At 46.8% G+C, this 16,871-nt stretch overlaps 1 protein-coding gene across 2 annotated transcripts in view; it reads left to right on the top strand.

Annotated features, from left to right (window-relative positions):
* The window catches only part of XRN1 (5'-3' exoribonuclease 1), a 278,851-nt gene extending 267,131 nt beyond the window's left edge, over nucleotides 1-11,720 (top strand). For both annotated transcript variants that reach the window (XM_075340782.1, XM_075340781.1), the window contains one exon: nucleotides 10,058-11,720. In XM_075340782.1, coding sequence (XP_075196897.1) covers nucleotides 10,058-10,336 — 279 coding nt within the window. In that variant the 3' untranslated portion in view covers nucleotides 10,337-11,720. The remainder of the gene's footprint in view (nucleotides 1-10,057) is intronic.
* Nucleotides 11,721-16,871: the final 5,151 nt, after the last annotated feature.

Genomic DNA, 16,871 nt, shown 5'->3' with positions numbered 1-16,871 from the left:
TATCACGATAAGCGTTTCTCCGACCGTATTAATGAGACACGTGTCGCTCCCCCTGACGTGGTCAAGCGCTAGACCCAGTATCCAAATGTGGATCCCCCAATCTCCATGCTTGCAGCTAGATCTATAGTTGTAGTGGTGGATAGGACTTCACTTCAAAATGCCATTGACAGGCAGATTGGCCTCTGGTTGCAATCTGTCTATGAAGCTATCGGCAGGTCGGCTGCTCCGGCAGTCGCAGCCGTGAAGGCACTCCAAGCTATTTCAGCTAGTATTGCGCAGAGGGTCGCTGTCACAGGTACTCTCGGTCCCAGCAGCGTCTTTAACTCGCAATGTCGGCATGGCGAATCATGCTGTTATTGCTGTCCGAGACTCTACGAGCCGGACGTCAGTGGCATCCGCCAACTCCGTGTTTTTACGCAGAGGCTAGTAGTTGAGAGATTGGAACAGAGGCTGCTTCCAACGAAGTGCTTAACCAGGTTGCCTTTATCTAGTGATAGTCTGTTGGTAAGGGTTGAATGAAATCATTCAACTATCCAAGACGACTCAAAAAGCCCAGAAGGGCATAGATTCCTAGCGGGCTCAATTCACGCCCGGGGAAGGCAGCCGGAGGATCCGCTACCAAAGCGTTTTCCTCATAATTTTCAGCCCTCTCACTCCGCAACCGCGGGGGGGCAGACTCCCCCGCTTTAGCGGCATTTACCTACCGCAGGTTGAGGGCCTGTGAGTGAGAGTCAGTTTGTTTCAAACTACCGCACCGACCGAGCCGAGGCTCTTCTGCAGGCGGAAAGAGCGGTAATCCCTGTTCCTCTTCAGGAACCAGATACGCATTTTGCCCCGACCTGGTCGTGGTGCCAAAATAGGACGGCTCCTTCCGTCCCGTTCTGGACTTTATACTGCTTAACGAGCACGTGAAAACCAGGCGGTTCCGGATGGCATCACTCCGCTCCGTCATTGCCTCTCTGTCTCAAGGAGTTTTCCTAGCTTCAATAGACATCAGGATGCTTATCTACACGTGCCGATTGCTCCGAGGCACCGGCGTTGGCTACGATTCGTTATTAAAGACGAGAATATTTCGTTTCGTAGCCATACCCTTTGGCTGGCGACAGCCCCACGGGTGTTCACCAAGTTCGTGGCAGCAGAGGGAGCAGTCCCGCGCTCTCACGGTCACTCTGTGATCCTTTACTTGGGCAATCTACTGGTCAAGGCACTCTCCTTTACAAGCATGCCAACACAACCTGAACATGGCGCTGGACCCTTCCCAGAGTTTCGGGTGGGTCTTCAACTTTTCAAGGTTGAACCCAATCGCTGGCATCTCCTGGAGAGTTTTCACACTCTCTCAGCGATAGTGAAGCTTCCGCTGGACAAACAGCGTTCACTACAGACGAGGGGACAGTCTCTCCTTCAAGGAGGCGCCTCATCCAGAGGCGAGTTTTAGCTTTTCCAGACGGTCAAAGACCATCTTCAGAGGAGTCCACTCTTCAACTCAGTGGTCTGGAGCTCTGGGCAGTGTATCTTGCACTGCAAGCCTTCCTGCAGTGGCTGGAATGCAAATAGATCCGAATTCAGTCGGACTATCCACAGCGGTGGCATACACCAACCACCAAGGCGGACTACGCAGTCGACAAGACTCCCAAGAGGTCCGGCGGATTCTGCTATGGGTAGAAGACAGAGCATACACCATATCAGCTGTTCACATCCCGGGCGTACGACACTAGGAAGCAGACTTCCTCAGTCGCCAGGGCGTGGACGCAGGGGAATGGGCTCTGCACCCGTTTGTTTGCAAGAATTCTGTAGACGCAGGATGAAGACGGACGTCGACGTCATGGCTTCTCGGCAACAACAAGGTCCCGATTTTCATGACGCGGTCTTACGATCAAAGAGCTCTGGCGACAGGCGCCTTGGCTCAGGATTGGTCACAGTTCCAGCTACCGATTGCTGCCACACCATCCTCGTCGCCCCAGACTGGCCGGGGAGGTCGTGGTACCGTGATCTGTGGCATCTCACCGTCGGTCGACCGTGAGCACGACGTCATTGCCACCATGAGACGGGCTAGCCAGCCGCGGTCTGCCAAGATCTACCACAACTCGTGGAAGATATTCTTATCTTAGTGTTCTGCTCAGGGAGGGTCTCCCTGGCCATCGGCATTGCCTACTTTGCCTTCCCTCCTGCAATCTGGTTGGGAAAGAGGTTGGTCGCTCGGCTCCCTTTAAGGGCAAGTCTCGGCACTATCCGTGTTCTTTTCAGAAGCGTCTAGCACGTCTTCCTAAGGTGCGCACGTTACTACAGGGGGTTTGTCATATTGTGCCCCCGTACAAGCGGCCGTTAGATCCATGGGATCTGAACAGGGTACTAGTTGCTCTCCAGAAGCCGCATTTCGAGCCTCTGAGGGAAGTTTCTCTTTCGCGCCTGTCACAGAAAGTGGCCTTTCTGGTTGCGATCACGTCGCTTCGGCGAGTGTCTAAGCTGGCGGCTCTGTCATTCAAGGCTCCCTTCCTAGTGTTCCACCAGGACAAGGTAGTGCTGCGCCCTATTCAGGAGTTTTCTCCCTAAGGTTTTGTCCGCGTTTCTTCTTAATCGGGATATACCCTTTCCTTCCTTTTGTTCTCATCCGGTTCTCCGGTATGAAAAGGATTTACAGTTGTTAGTTCTGGTGAGAGCACTCAGAATCTACATTTCCCGCACGGCGCCCATGCGCCGCTCTGATGCATTTTTTGTCCTTGTCGCTGGTACGCGCAAGGGGTTGCAGGTTTCTAAAGCCACCATGGCTCGATGGATCAAAGAACCAATTCTTGAAGACTACCGTTCTGCCGGGCTTCCGGTTCCTTCAGGGCTGAAGGTCCATTCTACCAGAGCCGTAGGTGCGTTTTGGGCATTACGACACCAGGCTACGGCTCAACAGGTGTGCCAGGCAGCTACCTGGTCGAGCCTGCACATTTTTCACCAAACATTATCAGGTGCATACCTATACTTCGGCGGACGCCAGCCTAGGTAGAAGAGCCCTGCAGGTGGCAGTGGCTTCCCCATAGGGGAGGGCTGTCTTGCAGCTCTAACATGAGGTATTTCTTTACCCACCCAGGGACAGCTTTTGGACGTCCCAATCGTCTGGGTCTCCCAATAGAGCGCTGAAGAAGAAGGGAATTTTGTTACTTACCGTAAATTCCTTTTCTTCTAGCTCTTATTGGGAGACCCAGCACCCGCCCTGTTGTCCTTCGGGATTTTTTTGTTGTTTGCGGGTACACATGTTGTTCATGTTGAATGGTTTTCAGTTCTCCGATGTTACTCGGAGTTAATTTGTTTAAACCAGTTATTAGCTTTCCTCCTTCTTGCTTTGGCACTAAAACTGGAGAACCCGTGATATCACGGGGGGGTATAGCCAGAAGGGGAGGGGCCTTGCACTTTTTAGTGTAGTGCTTTGTGTGGCCTCCGGAGGGCAGTAGCTATACCCCAATCGTCTGGGTCTCCCAATAAGAGCTAGAAGAAAAGGAATTTACGGTAAGTAACAAAATTCCCTTCTTGGAAAGGCCTCTGTACTGTCCCCTCATATATTTATACATTGTGATTAGATCCCCCTAAGCCTTCGTTTTTCCAAACTAAATAACCCCAAGTTTAATAACCTGTCTTGGTATTGCAGCCCACCCATTCCTCTAATAACCTTGGTCGCTCTTCTCTGCACCCTCTCCAGTTCAGCTATGTCCTTCTTAGAATACTGTGTACAATTCTGGTCACCGATATATAAGTGTGGTCGCACTAGTGACTTGTACAGAGGTAGAACTATATTTTTTTCATGAACACTTATACCTCTTTTAATACATCCCATTATTTTATTAGCCCTGGCAGCAGTTGCCTGACACTGTCCACTAAAGTGAAGTTTACCATCCACCCATACACCCAAGTCTTTTTCTGTGTCTGTTTTACCCAGTGTTCTACAATTAAGTACATAATCATAAATGTTATTTCCTCTACCCAAGTGCATGACCTTACATTTATCTACATTAAACTTCAATTGCCACTTCTCAGCCCAATCCTCCAATTTACATAAATCTCCCTGTAATATAAAATTATCCTCCTCTGTATTGATTACCCTGCAGAGTTTAGAATCATCTGCAAATATTGAAATTCTACTCCGCATGCCCCCAACAAGGTCATTAATAAATGTTGAAAAGAAGCGGGCCCAATACTGACACCTGTGGTACCCCACTATGAACTGAGACCCAGTCCGAGTACGTACCATTAATAACCACCCTTTGTTTCCCATCACTGAGCCAGTTTTTAACCCAGTTACACATATTTTCCCCTATCCCCATTATTCTCATTTTATGTACCAACCTTTTGTGTGGCACCGTATCAAAAGCTTTTGAAAAGTCCATATACACAACATCCACTGCATTTCCCTGGTCCAGGCTTGAACTTACCTCTTCATAGAAGCTGATCAAATTAGTTTGACAGGATCGATCCCTCATAAACCCATGTTGATACTCTGTCATAAGGTTATTTTTCTTGAGATACTCCAGTATAGCATCTCTCAAGAAACCCTCAAGGATTTTACCAACCGTAGAGGTAAAACTTACCGGCCTATAATTTCCCGGCTCAGTTTTTGTCCCCTTTTTGAATATTGGCACCACATTTGCTATGCGCCAGTCCTGCGGTACCGACCCTGTTATTAAGGAATCTGAGAAGATTAAAAATAATGGTCTATCTATCACAGAACTCAATTCCTGTAGTACTCTGGGGTGTATGCCATCCGGGCCCGGAGATTTGTCAACCTTAGTGATTTCGAGGCGGCGGCGTACTTCCTGCTGGGTTAAGCAGGTAATATTCAAGGGTGAATTTATGGTATCACTGGTCATGTCATCTGCCATGGCATTTTCTTGTATAAAAACCGTAGAAAAAAAGTCATTCAGCAGGTTGGCTTTACCCTCATCCCCTTCCACCATTTCACCAAATGAAAGTTTAACTTTTTATTTTCTCCCTTTTTAGGAAGCAGAGAATGGCTTTTCTATCACCCACTAAAAAACAAACAGCACAGTGCTGAGAGGCTCACACTTTATCCTCTCTGGTCTGGATGGCAGGACCTCATTCCCTAATGCATCTGCATTCAGGAGACTCGTCCTTGCCCATGTCTCCTGTTTGCACACTCACCACAGTGTCGTGCATTGCATGGAGTAATGATACATTTATGATCCACAGCCACGACAGGACCAAAGAAGACCTCCTTTTACGGGCCCCAACAAATATAGATATACTGTCTACCATACATTGCCTCTTCAAGGTAGAGAAGTATAGTCTCCAAACCTAGGTCTTGGCTTTTTTTTAGTTCCCCACACTGCCATTCCTAAGTTCTTGGAGAAACTAAGTCAGAAAAAGAAGCGCAATAGGGTCTGAACTGGTTAAAATTAGGGTAAGGACAGAAGTATATTCTCCTCACCTGGGTTAGTTGTGTGTGACACAACTACTGATGTGTATGTAGCAAGCTGGTGCAGAAATACTACATTTTTATTCTCTGACGCAGCAGCTCTTAAGGACGCTACAGATTAGTCTCATTGGGTTCCTAGCTAAGAAGTTTGCCTTTTGAAGCCTAGGGCTTCGCCCTTTGTCCAGCTTTCACCTCCACCTGGGTCGTCAAGGCAGTACTTGGACCATGCATCTGTGCCAGGGCATTCTTTCAAGTACTCCATTCAAGAAGTTCACAGATCTCACAGAACAGATTGCTCATGCATGCAAGTATTTTTGTTCAGACAACCAGATAAGGAAACATAAGAGGTCAATATCTAAAAAAACTACCACAAGAGAAAAACTTCTTATAAAACCTTTTCTTGTATATCAAATTACAAACCACATTTAAATTGTATATAGGTAAAGTGCTAATTGCAAGTGAACAGAGATCCTGATTGGAGAGCGCAGGTTTTGTTCTATAAAATGTAAGAATAAATAGATATATATGAAGGATAGAGGAGGGGAAACACCCTACCAATAATATCCTATCCTTACCCTTCCTGACAGCCGAGGGTGTCTTACTTTGTTGCACAACTCCCACTCCACGATGGCTAGCCCTGATGGACCCTGAGTTCAATCATCAGGAACCACCACCAAGGTTCTCCAGAAGTGCTTATCAAGCGACATAAAACAAGACAAATAAGACAAGGACTGGTGTGGGACTGCATCCTAAGGGTACCTTCATACTTTAGCGATGCAGCAGCGATCCGACCAGCGATCTGACCTGGTCAGGCTCGCTGCTGCATCGCTACATGGTCGCTGGTGAGCTGTCAAACAGGCAGATCTCACCAGTGACCAGCCCCCAGCCAGCAGCGACGCGCAAGCGACGCTGCGCTTGCACGGAGCCGGCGTCTGGAAGCTGCGGACACTGGTAACTAAGGTAAACATCGGGTACGGTTACCCGATGTTTACCTTAGTTACCAGCTCACACCTCTTAACTTAGCGTGTGCAGGGAGCAGGAGCCGGCACTGGCAGCGTGAGAGCTGCGGAGGCTGGTAACTAAGGTAAATATCGGGTAACCACCTTGGTTACCCGATGTTTACCTTGGTTACAGCTTACCGCAGGCTGTCAGACGCCGGCTCCTGCTACCTTCACATTCAGGATTGTTGCTCTCTCGCTGTCACACACAGCGATGTGTGCTTATCAGCGGGAGAGCAACAATAAAAAAACGAACTAGCACTGTGTGTAACGAGCAGCGATCTCACAGCAGAGGCCAGATTGCTGCTCAGTGTCACACACAGCGAGATCGCTAATGAGGTCACAAAAAACGTGACTCAGCAGCGATCTCAGTAGCGATCTCGCTGTGTGTGAAGTACCCCTAAGAAGAGGCCTGAGATCAGTACATCGTGACAAAACAATGGGTCTTTTTGCCTGATAATAAAAAATTTCCTAATGATCCCCCTACTGTCAGGAAGGGCTGAAACGCGTTAGGGAAAAAATAAGGGCGTTGTTTTATCAGTAACACCCTTTTGCTTTGATCTATAAAAATTTGATGCTGTAAGAAAAAAATCATTCCAATACCTTAAGGAAATTTAGAGACAGAATTGAATTGTCTGTTATAAATATTCTTACTAGGATTGTAGTTTATTGAAAAACAGTCCCACACCAGTCCTTGTCTTATTTGTCTTGTTTTATGTCACTTGATAAGCATTTTATAGAACAAAACCTGCACTCTCGAATCAGGATATCTGTTCACTTGCACTTGGCACTTTACCTATATAAAATTTTTAAATGTGGTTTGTAATTTGATATACAATAAAATTTGTTTTTATAAGAGGTTTTTCTCTTGTGGAAGTATTTTTTGTTCTACTGCCTTATAAGCCACTGGCTGCTCTGCATAATCTTCTAGCAACATCATGGCCATCCACAGATAACAATGGCTAAAAGCTTAGAATACACATTCCACTTCCAAAAATTTTCTTCTGGGTCTCCCTTTTCAGAGGTCCTTCCTTTTCAGGTGTTAATTAGGTCAGATTCTTTCAGGCGCACCTCTGGTAAGCGCACCATACTTGCACACCCCAAGACAAGATGTTCTTTTTCCTACATGTAATACACATCAGTTTCATCCCTTTTATCAGTTCTCCACGGGAACCAATCCTACCCGTTAGGAAAAGCCCTGCATACCTCAGAATAAGGGGAAACCTACTGTCAAACCAGCCCCATTTTGGTTTGTGTCGCTTCCTTTATGGCTATCCATAAGCCCTGAGATATTCACGAAGGTTTTGGCTGTGGTCAGGGCTCTCTTGTGTTCCAGGGGGTTTATGATCATCCCCTATTAAGATAATATTCCTACCTATTTAGGGAACCTAGAAATTCCACTGATCACTATAGCCATTCTCACTTCAGACAGGTCATCAACAAACCAAAGTTTTTCCTGATCCCTGTTCAACAACTTGTCTTTCTGGGGATGTTGTTTGATACTGTCTGGGTGAAGGTTTCTCCTCCAGAAGGTGAGGTCTATTTTCCAGACCGGTGTTCACCTACTGTACCTATAAGGACATGTCCAGTACGCTTCTGCATGAGAGTTCCATGCAAGATCATAGCAAGCCGTCTCTCATTGGAACACGTCTATCGTCTCGGATTTGTCCAATCCAGCTACCCCGCTATTCCAACAGTCTCATCAGCTTAATGTCTTCCCTAATCCTCCAGGGTTGCTCCTTTCCAATCATTGGCAACATTGTAAGCAGAGACGCCAATCTTTTAGGTTGGGGAGCGGTCACTAGCCACTACACTGTGCAGGAGCGCTTGAAAAACCACAAAGCCCTTATAAATTTATAGGACCGCAGAACCATCCATTCAGACTTATGATTTTTTTTTTTTTTGCGTCCCGTTCCCTCTTTTCTTCCCAAAGTGGTCTTTTCCGTTCACCTTTAATAAGGTGATTGTCATATTTATCGCCTGCCCTTTTCGTTCTCATCCCACGAAGAGATCCGTACACAAGTTGAATGTGGTCAGCGTTTTGCTACGGCCCCTTTCAGACATACAGATGCCTTATTTGTCATTTCAAAAGGTCCTAGCAAAGGTCTGGCCGCCTTTCTGGTTACCATTCAGGCATCCATTCTGCTACGCTATAATTCCGCTAATTGATCTTCAGTTCATATGGTGTTTTTTTGGGTTTTTTTGTTTTTTTATTTGATTTTAAATCTGACACTTTTTCCTTTAAGATTCTTCTCTGCATATTACAAATGTCTGTTGCTCAGGTGCCAGCCTTAGGGATTGCTATTATTTTCCAAGCCTGACATTTTCCCTCCTTTTGTAGGATGTGCCATGGTTTTCTGTGTCCCCTTGTGAAGTACCCGAGAAATATTGGATTTTGGTACATACCGTAAGATCTTTCTCGTCGTCTTCATTTGGGGACACAGCTCTCACCCCCCCCCCTTCTTTTTTTTTTTTTTTTTTTTTTTATCCCAATTGGGCACGTTATGGTTGTTTTTTGTTTTTTTTTTTTGTTTTTTCTGAGTTGCATTCTTTCCTTTCTTACTGCTTTTTCATTAACCAAGCAGGGTGCCTGTAGGCGGGCAATCCTGGTGCGAAGTAGTCTACTTCCTTGTTTTTCTTACTATCAGCCTCCTGGTGGCAGCAGACAACTCTCATGGCTTTCTGTGTCTCTGAATTAAGGCTGCAAGAGTTTATATAGTAGGTATAAAAAAAAAAATCCTAATTTTGTTACATGTTTTTTTGTTTTTTTTTGTTATTTTCATAATGTGTGTTTTTCAATATTCACAGTGGTCACAGGAAATGAGTCTTCAAAATACCAATTTTTCCAGGAAGATTTTTCAGCAAGGCTTATTATCTATAGAGGCAAGATTACAATGACCGATAACACCTCTATATACTAATATCACAGCTGACCCTGCTCACACTCCCTTTACAGTGATTTTAGCACACACTCATATATACCGCAGTACAAAAGATATGGTTGGGGTCTGACCATTTTGGCTATTTATGGTTTTTTTATACTTTTTGTTTCAGGAAACCATACATGTACATAGCCACTGTGAACAGTATCTGAACCTGTCCTTTGCGCTTACTCATCAAATGATTCAATACAAAGGACATTGTGAAGGGAGGGGGAATAGGGGCAGCTCTGACATTACATATTGTGAATGGTGGGTCCTGTGTTATCTGTTTTAGAGGTGTTACCTGTTATTGTAATTCTGCTTGTGCCGAAAATTCTTCTTAAAAGGACAGGAAATAAGTCTAGTCTCAGTAGCCAGTGGGAAAATTGCAAAATTATGAATGTTTTTGTTGTGGGTTTTTTTGTTTTTTTTTATTCAAATATTAAAAAAAAAAATTGCATGTAACATGACAATGATTTTCAGTGGTTCATTTTCTGATCATAGCTTCCCCTTAAAGGGTTAATATTGTAATCATGGTGTAACATTCTTTATGATCCAACATTCAGATAAATCGATTTGTCCCCATCTATAGCTCATAACGATGGTCCTCATTTCTGGAGCTGTGGTTGCAGATTTGTGAGTTTGGTTGTCTTAGTTTTCTGTGCGATTCCTTGGCTAATTCCGGTGGATCCCAGCATACTCATCTTCTGTAATTTAATTTGAAGGTAACAAAGCAGAGAGTTGCTACTAATAAGAATAGCGAGAACTCAAGCACATCATCCGGCAGCGAGCAGAGACAGGTTCCTGATGTTGCCAGTCATCTTCCCTCGGAAAGCTCTTCTGTCAATGTGACTTCTCCACAAACCACTCAGCGCTCTGCGGTAGAAAAGTCTGCTACGCCGGCCTCTGGGGCTCCACGCTCCAAACCAAACACAGGCTCAGCAAGCAAGCGGAAACCTCGGAAACTGGCAGTGAATTTTAATATGCCTAAAGCTACAGAATAAACCTGACTTCTGGATTTTCATCATCTGTATTACCGCCTTAACATTGCTGTGTACAAACAGCATGAGCTGCTGTCTGCAATTTTAATCTTTTTTTTTTTTTTTTCCCTTTTTATCATCAGTGCTTCTATTGTCTATCCCTGCATTGATAACCACTTTACATCCATTTACTAGATATCGCCAAAATGATTACTGAAGCTGAATTATCGCGCACTCCTTGGACTCATCAACATTTTTATTTCAGGAATCTGCACTGAATATATATATTTTTTTTTCCTTTCTTTTACAAACAATAGTAATTTTTTAACTTCTGAGTTGCTTTGAATAAAATCGAAGTTCTCTTTAAGAGTAAAGTGCTGCAATCCTGGTAGCTGTGTAGCGCTGAACATTTGGTAAATTTCTCCAACGCCGCGTTCCATCTGCCATCTCCTGTGCTGTAAAGTATTGCAGGAACAATAGTACTTTGTATTGCCATGCTTGAGGCTGTGTTCACCCTCGCTGATCATGTATGTGCCTTCATTTTAGGCAGCTCTTCTGCACAACACAACCTATTACTGTGCCTGTCTCTTCACACAGTGTGGATGTAGCGTCCTCATCACCATCTTGTGCTCTGTGCAGGGTGTGGTACTATTATTTCTGCACATAAAGGGGTTGTCCACTACAAGGCAATCACTTCTTAATTGCTAAACTGGCCATCCATAGGCTAGGAGGTAAGCAAGATAAGTTATTATTTTTTACTTTATTATGGACAGTCTAGCTGTTAAGTGGTTGTCCAGTTGACTATCCTTTTTTCAGTCATTGATTTTTTTTATTTTTTTAATTTATATTTTTTTTTTTTACTGGAGAATGTATTTGGAGCATGCACTGGTTTCCAATTTATTCATTTATTTTCATGCACCCAACTTTTTATCAGGCTTTTGATAAAATATCCCTCACTCTGTTGTAAGCTCCTCGGCATGTAATGCTGCAGGTTGGACTGGAACTAAGTGTTTTATTGTTGATTTCCTATGTATTCTTCCTAAGACTGTCCCAATAGATTCTTTTCAAATAACACTTTTATTCATTTCCCACAGTTTTTTTAAGTCCTGGAATCTTTCATTGGGTCTTATATAAAACGATATTTTATTAAGAAGGGAAAACTTTTATGTGCTCATTTCTCTAGTTTCTAATTTTTTAATCAAACAAATTTTCACTGTATTTACAGTATAAAGTGCGGGTGTTTCATAGCGGCATGTGTCAATAATTGTGTAAAAAACATACTGTGCAGTCCAGGATCCATGGCATGTCGCTGTTCTGCACAATGGACAAAAACACATGTTTTTTTTTTTGTTTTGTTTTTTTAAAAAAAATAAATGTTGATTGCAGAATTGTACACAAAATATATATATATGCAATGTTACAAAGTGTGTCCGATTTTTTATTTTTTTTTTTCTTTACTTTATCTAGCGGTTTACTTTAAGTTTTAACAAAGGTCTCATTTCTAAAATGATCCTTAGAATTCCAAACCTTAAGGCTGTGCACATTGAAATCTAAGACTGATTACACATCCTACCTTTCTAATGTGAACAGGTGCAAACTGAACAAGATACATAGTAACAAAAAGGAGACAGTTACACTCTGTAGTGCTGAGACAGGAGTGGGGAACCTTTTTACTGTTGCGCGCCATTTTGGAATTGTCTACCAACCTTCGGGGGCCACACAAAATTATAAACTTGAAAACTACCCTGCTATATTTAGTCAAACCATTAACTCACCCCTTTTGTAGTGGCTGGAGCTGCTTTTCTTTGGTGCAGCTGTGATGTTCGGGGATATTGATCATGTTTGTCACAACTGCTTTTCCAGGTTTGTCTCGGTCTGATGAGGCTGGTTCATGTCTGTCACAGGAGGGCCTGCACGTACAGACTAGGTGGCAGCCCTAGGGGGGCACAGGCAGGACTGGGGTAGCATAGATATCACCAGGGAGGCATAGACCGCACTGGGGAGAGCAAGGACAACAGGGACGAGTACAGAGCACTGTGGGGGTGGCACACAGCACTGGGGGTACAGAGTACTGGGGAGCACAGACAGCATAAGGGGGTCATGGACAGGATTGGGGGGACATGCACAGCTCTAGCGGTGGCATGGACAGTATTAGGTGGTGTGGATAGTACTGGGGATGCATAGACATCACCAGGGGAGCACGGATAGCACTGGGGGGTATATGGATAGTATTGGGGGGAGGCAGCACTTTGCAGCGGACTCATAGTACTGATGGGGAAGTCACACACCACAGGTACGGAAGGCACGTACAGCAGGGAGGCTGGCAAAACTGCTGCTCCTCTTCTGTGGGATAGGAGCGCATCTCACTTTGCTTACCCTGCCCACAAGGCAAGTCCTGAGCACGCTGGCACAGGCCAGCGTAAGGACCTTTTAGTATGCGCACGCAGGGTGCATGTGTGTCCTCGCATCACGCTGTGGGATTTAAAGGACCGGCAGACAGCAAAAGCACAGCTGCCGACCGAGCACTGCAGTCCCTGGGAATGTGCCCTGGGGGCAGCAGAAAAAGTAATCACCCGTGGGCTAAGATATGTGTAAATGAATATGGAAATATAGACTTTCATTACTGCTATGAAAAACATGGAAAAATTGAGATACTTTGCATCCAAAAATGGCCAGTTTTATGCGAGGCCAATGGCAAGGCTACCTCTTTTTGTTGGGTCTCTGCCTACTCTTTTGTCCCTCTTTGAGTTAAAAAAAAAAAAAAAAAAAAACAAAGTCCAATTTATGGGCAGACAGGAAACTGCAAATTAATTAAAATTGCCTGAGGCTGAAGAGCAGGAGTGCTCAATCAAAAGGTATGACCCTGTAATCGAAGAACAAGACAAATGGCACATCCTACCTTTCTGAACGGGTGCAAACTGAACATCAAACAATAACAAAGGAAACAGTTGCACTCTGCAGTGCTAAGAGATGTGTAACAATTCAAGCTGATCGAACGCCCAAAAATCCGGGACCGGCAGATCACTGCCAGATTTTAAAGAGTCCGATTTGCTCCGGAATCCGGTGCCCATATAAGTCAATGGGGACCGGAATCCGGAGATTAAAAACGTTTGTGGAGGGGATAGAGGGGGTAGGAGCGAGCGCAATGTACTCACCGAGGCAGTGTCATGGCGGCACACTTCTTCCGGGTCACTCTTTTTTACCTTCCGGAGCAGACAATTCAATATTCATTGTTTTGCCCGCCCACGTGCGCGTGTAATTGGTTGCAGCTAGACGCGCTCCCACCCTGAGTGGTTGCACTCAGCTGACTTGCTGCTAATCACAGGCATGAGGATGGCCGGTGGGCGGGGAAAGCAGTGAAAGTGTGTGTGGGTCAGTATCGTGGTAAAAAATAAACAATCGCCAGCACAGATATACAAAAATATTAAGCAGGAAAATCAGGGCACTGGTCAACATGAAAAATATTTTGCAAAGGCAAATATTCACACTCTGTTACGATTGCGCCTTTCTTTGTCGCTCCATTGGGAGACCCAGACAATTGGGTGTATAGGCTATGCCTCCGGAGGCCGCACAAAGTATTACACTAAAAGTGTAAAGCCCCTCCCCTTCTGCCTATACACCCCCCGTGCTCCCACGGGCTCCTCAGTTTTTTGCTTTGTGCGAAGGAGGCAGACATGCACGCATAGCTCCACAGATTAGTCAGCAGCAGCTGCTGACTATGTCGGATGGAAGAAAAGAGGGCCCATAACAGGGCCCCCAGCATGCTCCCTTCTCACCCCACTCTTGTCGGCGGTGTTGTTAAGGTTGAGGTATCCATTGCGGGTACGGAGGCTGGAGCCCACATGCTGTTTTCCTTCCCCATCCCATTTAGGGCTCTGGGTGAAGTGGGATCCTAATCAGTCTCCAGGCACTGAGACCGTGCTCCATCCACAGCCCCTGGGGACTCTGCTGGATAATGGAGCCGAGTATCGTCAGGGACATGGCCCTGCTACTTTGAGGTACTCTGTGTCCCCGTGGGGACCGCGCACAGAAACACTCCAGCATTGCTGGGTGTGTTAGTGCGCCGGGGACCGCGGCGCTGACCGCAATTGTGCCATCACACGCTGCAGCGTGGCTGGGTGTGTAGTGTATTGGGGACTACCGCGCTGACCGCCGCTGCCATTGTTATACATGCGGCGCGGCTGGGACTGTTAGTGCGCCGGGGACATCCGCGCCGACCGCGCTTATACGGCGGCCGCGCTTATAACTCTAGTCCCCGGCTTTTGCGGCCTAGTCTCATTCTCTTCCCGCCCCCAGGCCTGCCAGTCAGGGGAAGAGCGGGACGCTGTACAGAATGTCAGCACTGAGGGCTGGAGCATGCTTTGCATACTCCACCCCCCTCACTGTGCACAGTGGGGCACCAGTTTCCCGCACTTTCTAGGGCACGCCCACGGCCCCCTCCTCTCCTCAGGACGCCGGCAGCCATTCCTGTCAGCTCTTCTGACGCTGGAGAGGGGAGACAAGCTCTGGGAGACCCAGGCAGGGATTCTGGTGGCCACACAACCGCTTTGAGCGGCCGGTAAGCAGCACCTCTGGTGCTGGCCCCACTTGTGCAGAAGTGTACTTATAGATTATATGATTATAGGCTATACTTTACACTGTATAGTGCACGGTTGATTTTTGGCTATATACCCTCCTGGGTTGCTCAGGGGAGACAACAGCATGGCGCCCACAAGAAGCAGGGGTGCCAAAACACAGGCTTACTATGCTGCCTGCGCCGCATGTACGGCTTCACTACCGGCAGGTTCCACTGACCCTCATTGTGTGCACTGCTCGGCCCCTGTGGCACTTACTCAGCCGGAGCCTCTGCTAAGGGTGGCCCAGGGGGAACCACCTGCTAACACTGTCCAGGTGACGGGGACGGAGTTTACAGTTTTTACTGAAAGGCTGTCTGAGACTATGGCTAAGATACTAGAAGCTTTGCAGTCCAGACCGGTATCTCAGACCATGGGCACTGTGGAATCATTGCCCCCTGGTTCCCCTCAGTTGGAACAACCATGTCCTCCCGGGGTGTCTCATAGATCCCAGGGTGAGGTCTCTGACACGGACCGCAGTCCCAGACCGCCCAAGCGAGCTCGCTGGGAAATTCCCTCGACATCATCACATTGTTCAGGGTCTCAGCGGGAGGACTCTGTATGATGAAGCGGAGGTAGCTGATCAGGATTCTGATCCTGAGGCCGCTCTCAACCTTGATACTCCTGATGGGGACGCCATAGTGAATGATCTTATCGCGTCCATAAATCAAATGTTGGATATTTCTCCCTCAGCTCCTCCAGTAGAGGAGTCAGCTTCTCAGCAGGAGAAATTCCGTTTCAGGTTCCCCAAGCGTACAACGAGTATGTTTCTGGACCACTCTGACTTCAGAGAGGCAGTCCAGAAACACCGGGCTTGTCCAGATAAGCGTTTTTCTAAGCGCCTTAAGGATACACGTTATCCCTTCCCCCCTGACGTGGTCAAGGGCTGGGCTCAGTGTCCCAAGGTGGATCCTCCAATCTCCAGACTGGCGGCTAGATCCATAGTGGCAGTTGAAGATGGGGCTTCACTCAAGGATGCCACTGACAGACAGATGGCGCTCTGGTTGAAATCCATCTATGAAGCTATCGGCGCGTCTTTTGCTCCAGCATTCGCAGCCGTATGGGCACTCCAAGCTATCTCAGCGGGTCAAGCGCAAATTGACGCACTCACACGTACGTCTGCGCCGCAAGTGGCTTCCATAACATCTCAAACGTCGGCATTTGCGTCTTACGCTATTAATGCTGTCCTGGACTCTGCGAGCCGTACGGCGGTTGCAGCCGACAATTCGGTTGCAATACGCAGGGCCTTGTGGCTGCGGGAATGGAAGGCAGATTCGGCTTCCAAAAAGTGCTTAACCGGTTTGCCTTTTTCTGGCGACCGTTTGTTTGGTGAGAGATTGGATGAAATCATCAAGCAATCCAAGGGAAAGGAAACATCCTTACCCCAGGCCAAACCAAACTTACCCCAACAGAGGAGGGGACAGTCGAGGTTTCGGTCCTTTCGGGGTGCGGGCAGGTCCCAATTCTCGTCCAAAAGGCCTCAGAAGGATCAGAGGAACTCCGATTCATGGCGGTCTAAGTCACGCCCTAAAAAGACCGCCGGAGGTGCCACTACCAAGGCGACTTCCTCATGACTTACGGCCGCTTCACACCGCATCCTCGGTCGGTGGCAGGCTCTCCCGCTTTTGCGACACCTGGCTGCCACAGGTAAAAGACCGTTGGGTGAGAGACATTCTGTCTCACGGTTACAGGATAGAGTTCAGCTCTCATCCTCCGACTCGATTCTTCAGGACATCTCCGCCTCCCGAGCGAGCCGATGCTCTTCTGCGGGCGCTGGGCACTCTGAAGGCAGAAGGAGTGGTGGTCCCTGTTCCTCTTCAGCAACAGGGTCACGGTTTTTACTCCAACTTGTTCGTGGTTCCAAAGAAGGACGGGTCTTTCCGTCCTGTCCTGGACCTAAAACTGCTCAACAAACACGTAAAGACCAGGCGGTTCCGGATGGAATC

The sequence above is a fragment of the Anomaloglossus baeobatrachus genome, chromosome 3 (genome assembly GCF_048569485.1).
Source record: "Anomaloglossus baeobatrachus isolate aAnoBae1 chromosome 3, aAnoBae1.hap1, whole genome shotgun sequence".
NCBI classification, from domain to species: Eukaryota; Metazoa; Chordata; class Amphibia; order Anura; family Aromobatidae; genus Anomaloglossus; species Anomaloglossus baeobatrachus.
The sequence above is the reverse complement of the archived record's forward strand: the minus strand, read 5'-3'. Positions and strand labels throughout refer to the sequence as shown.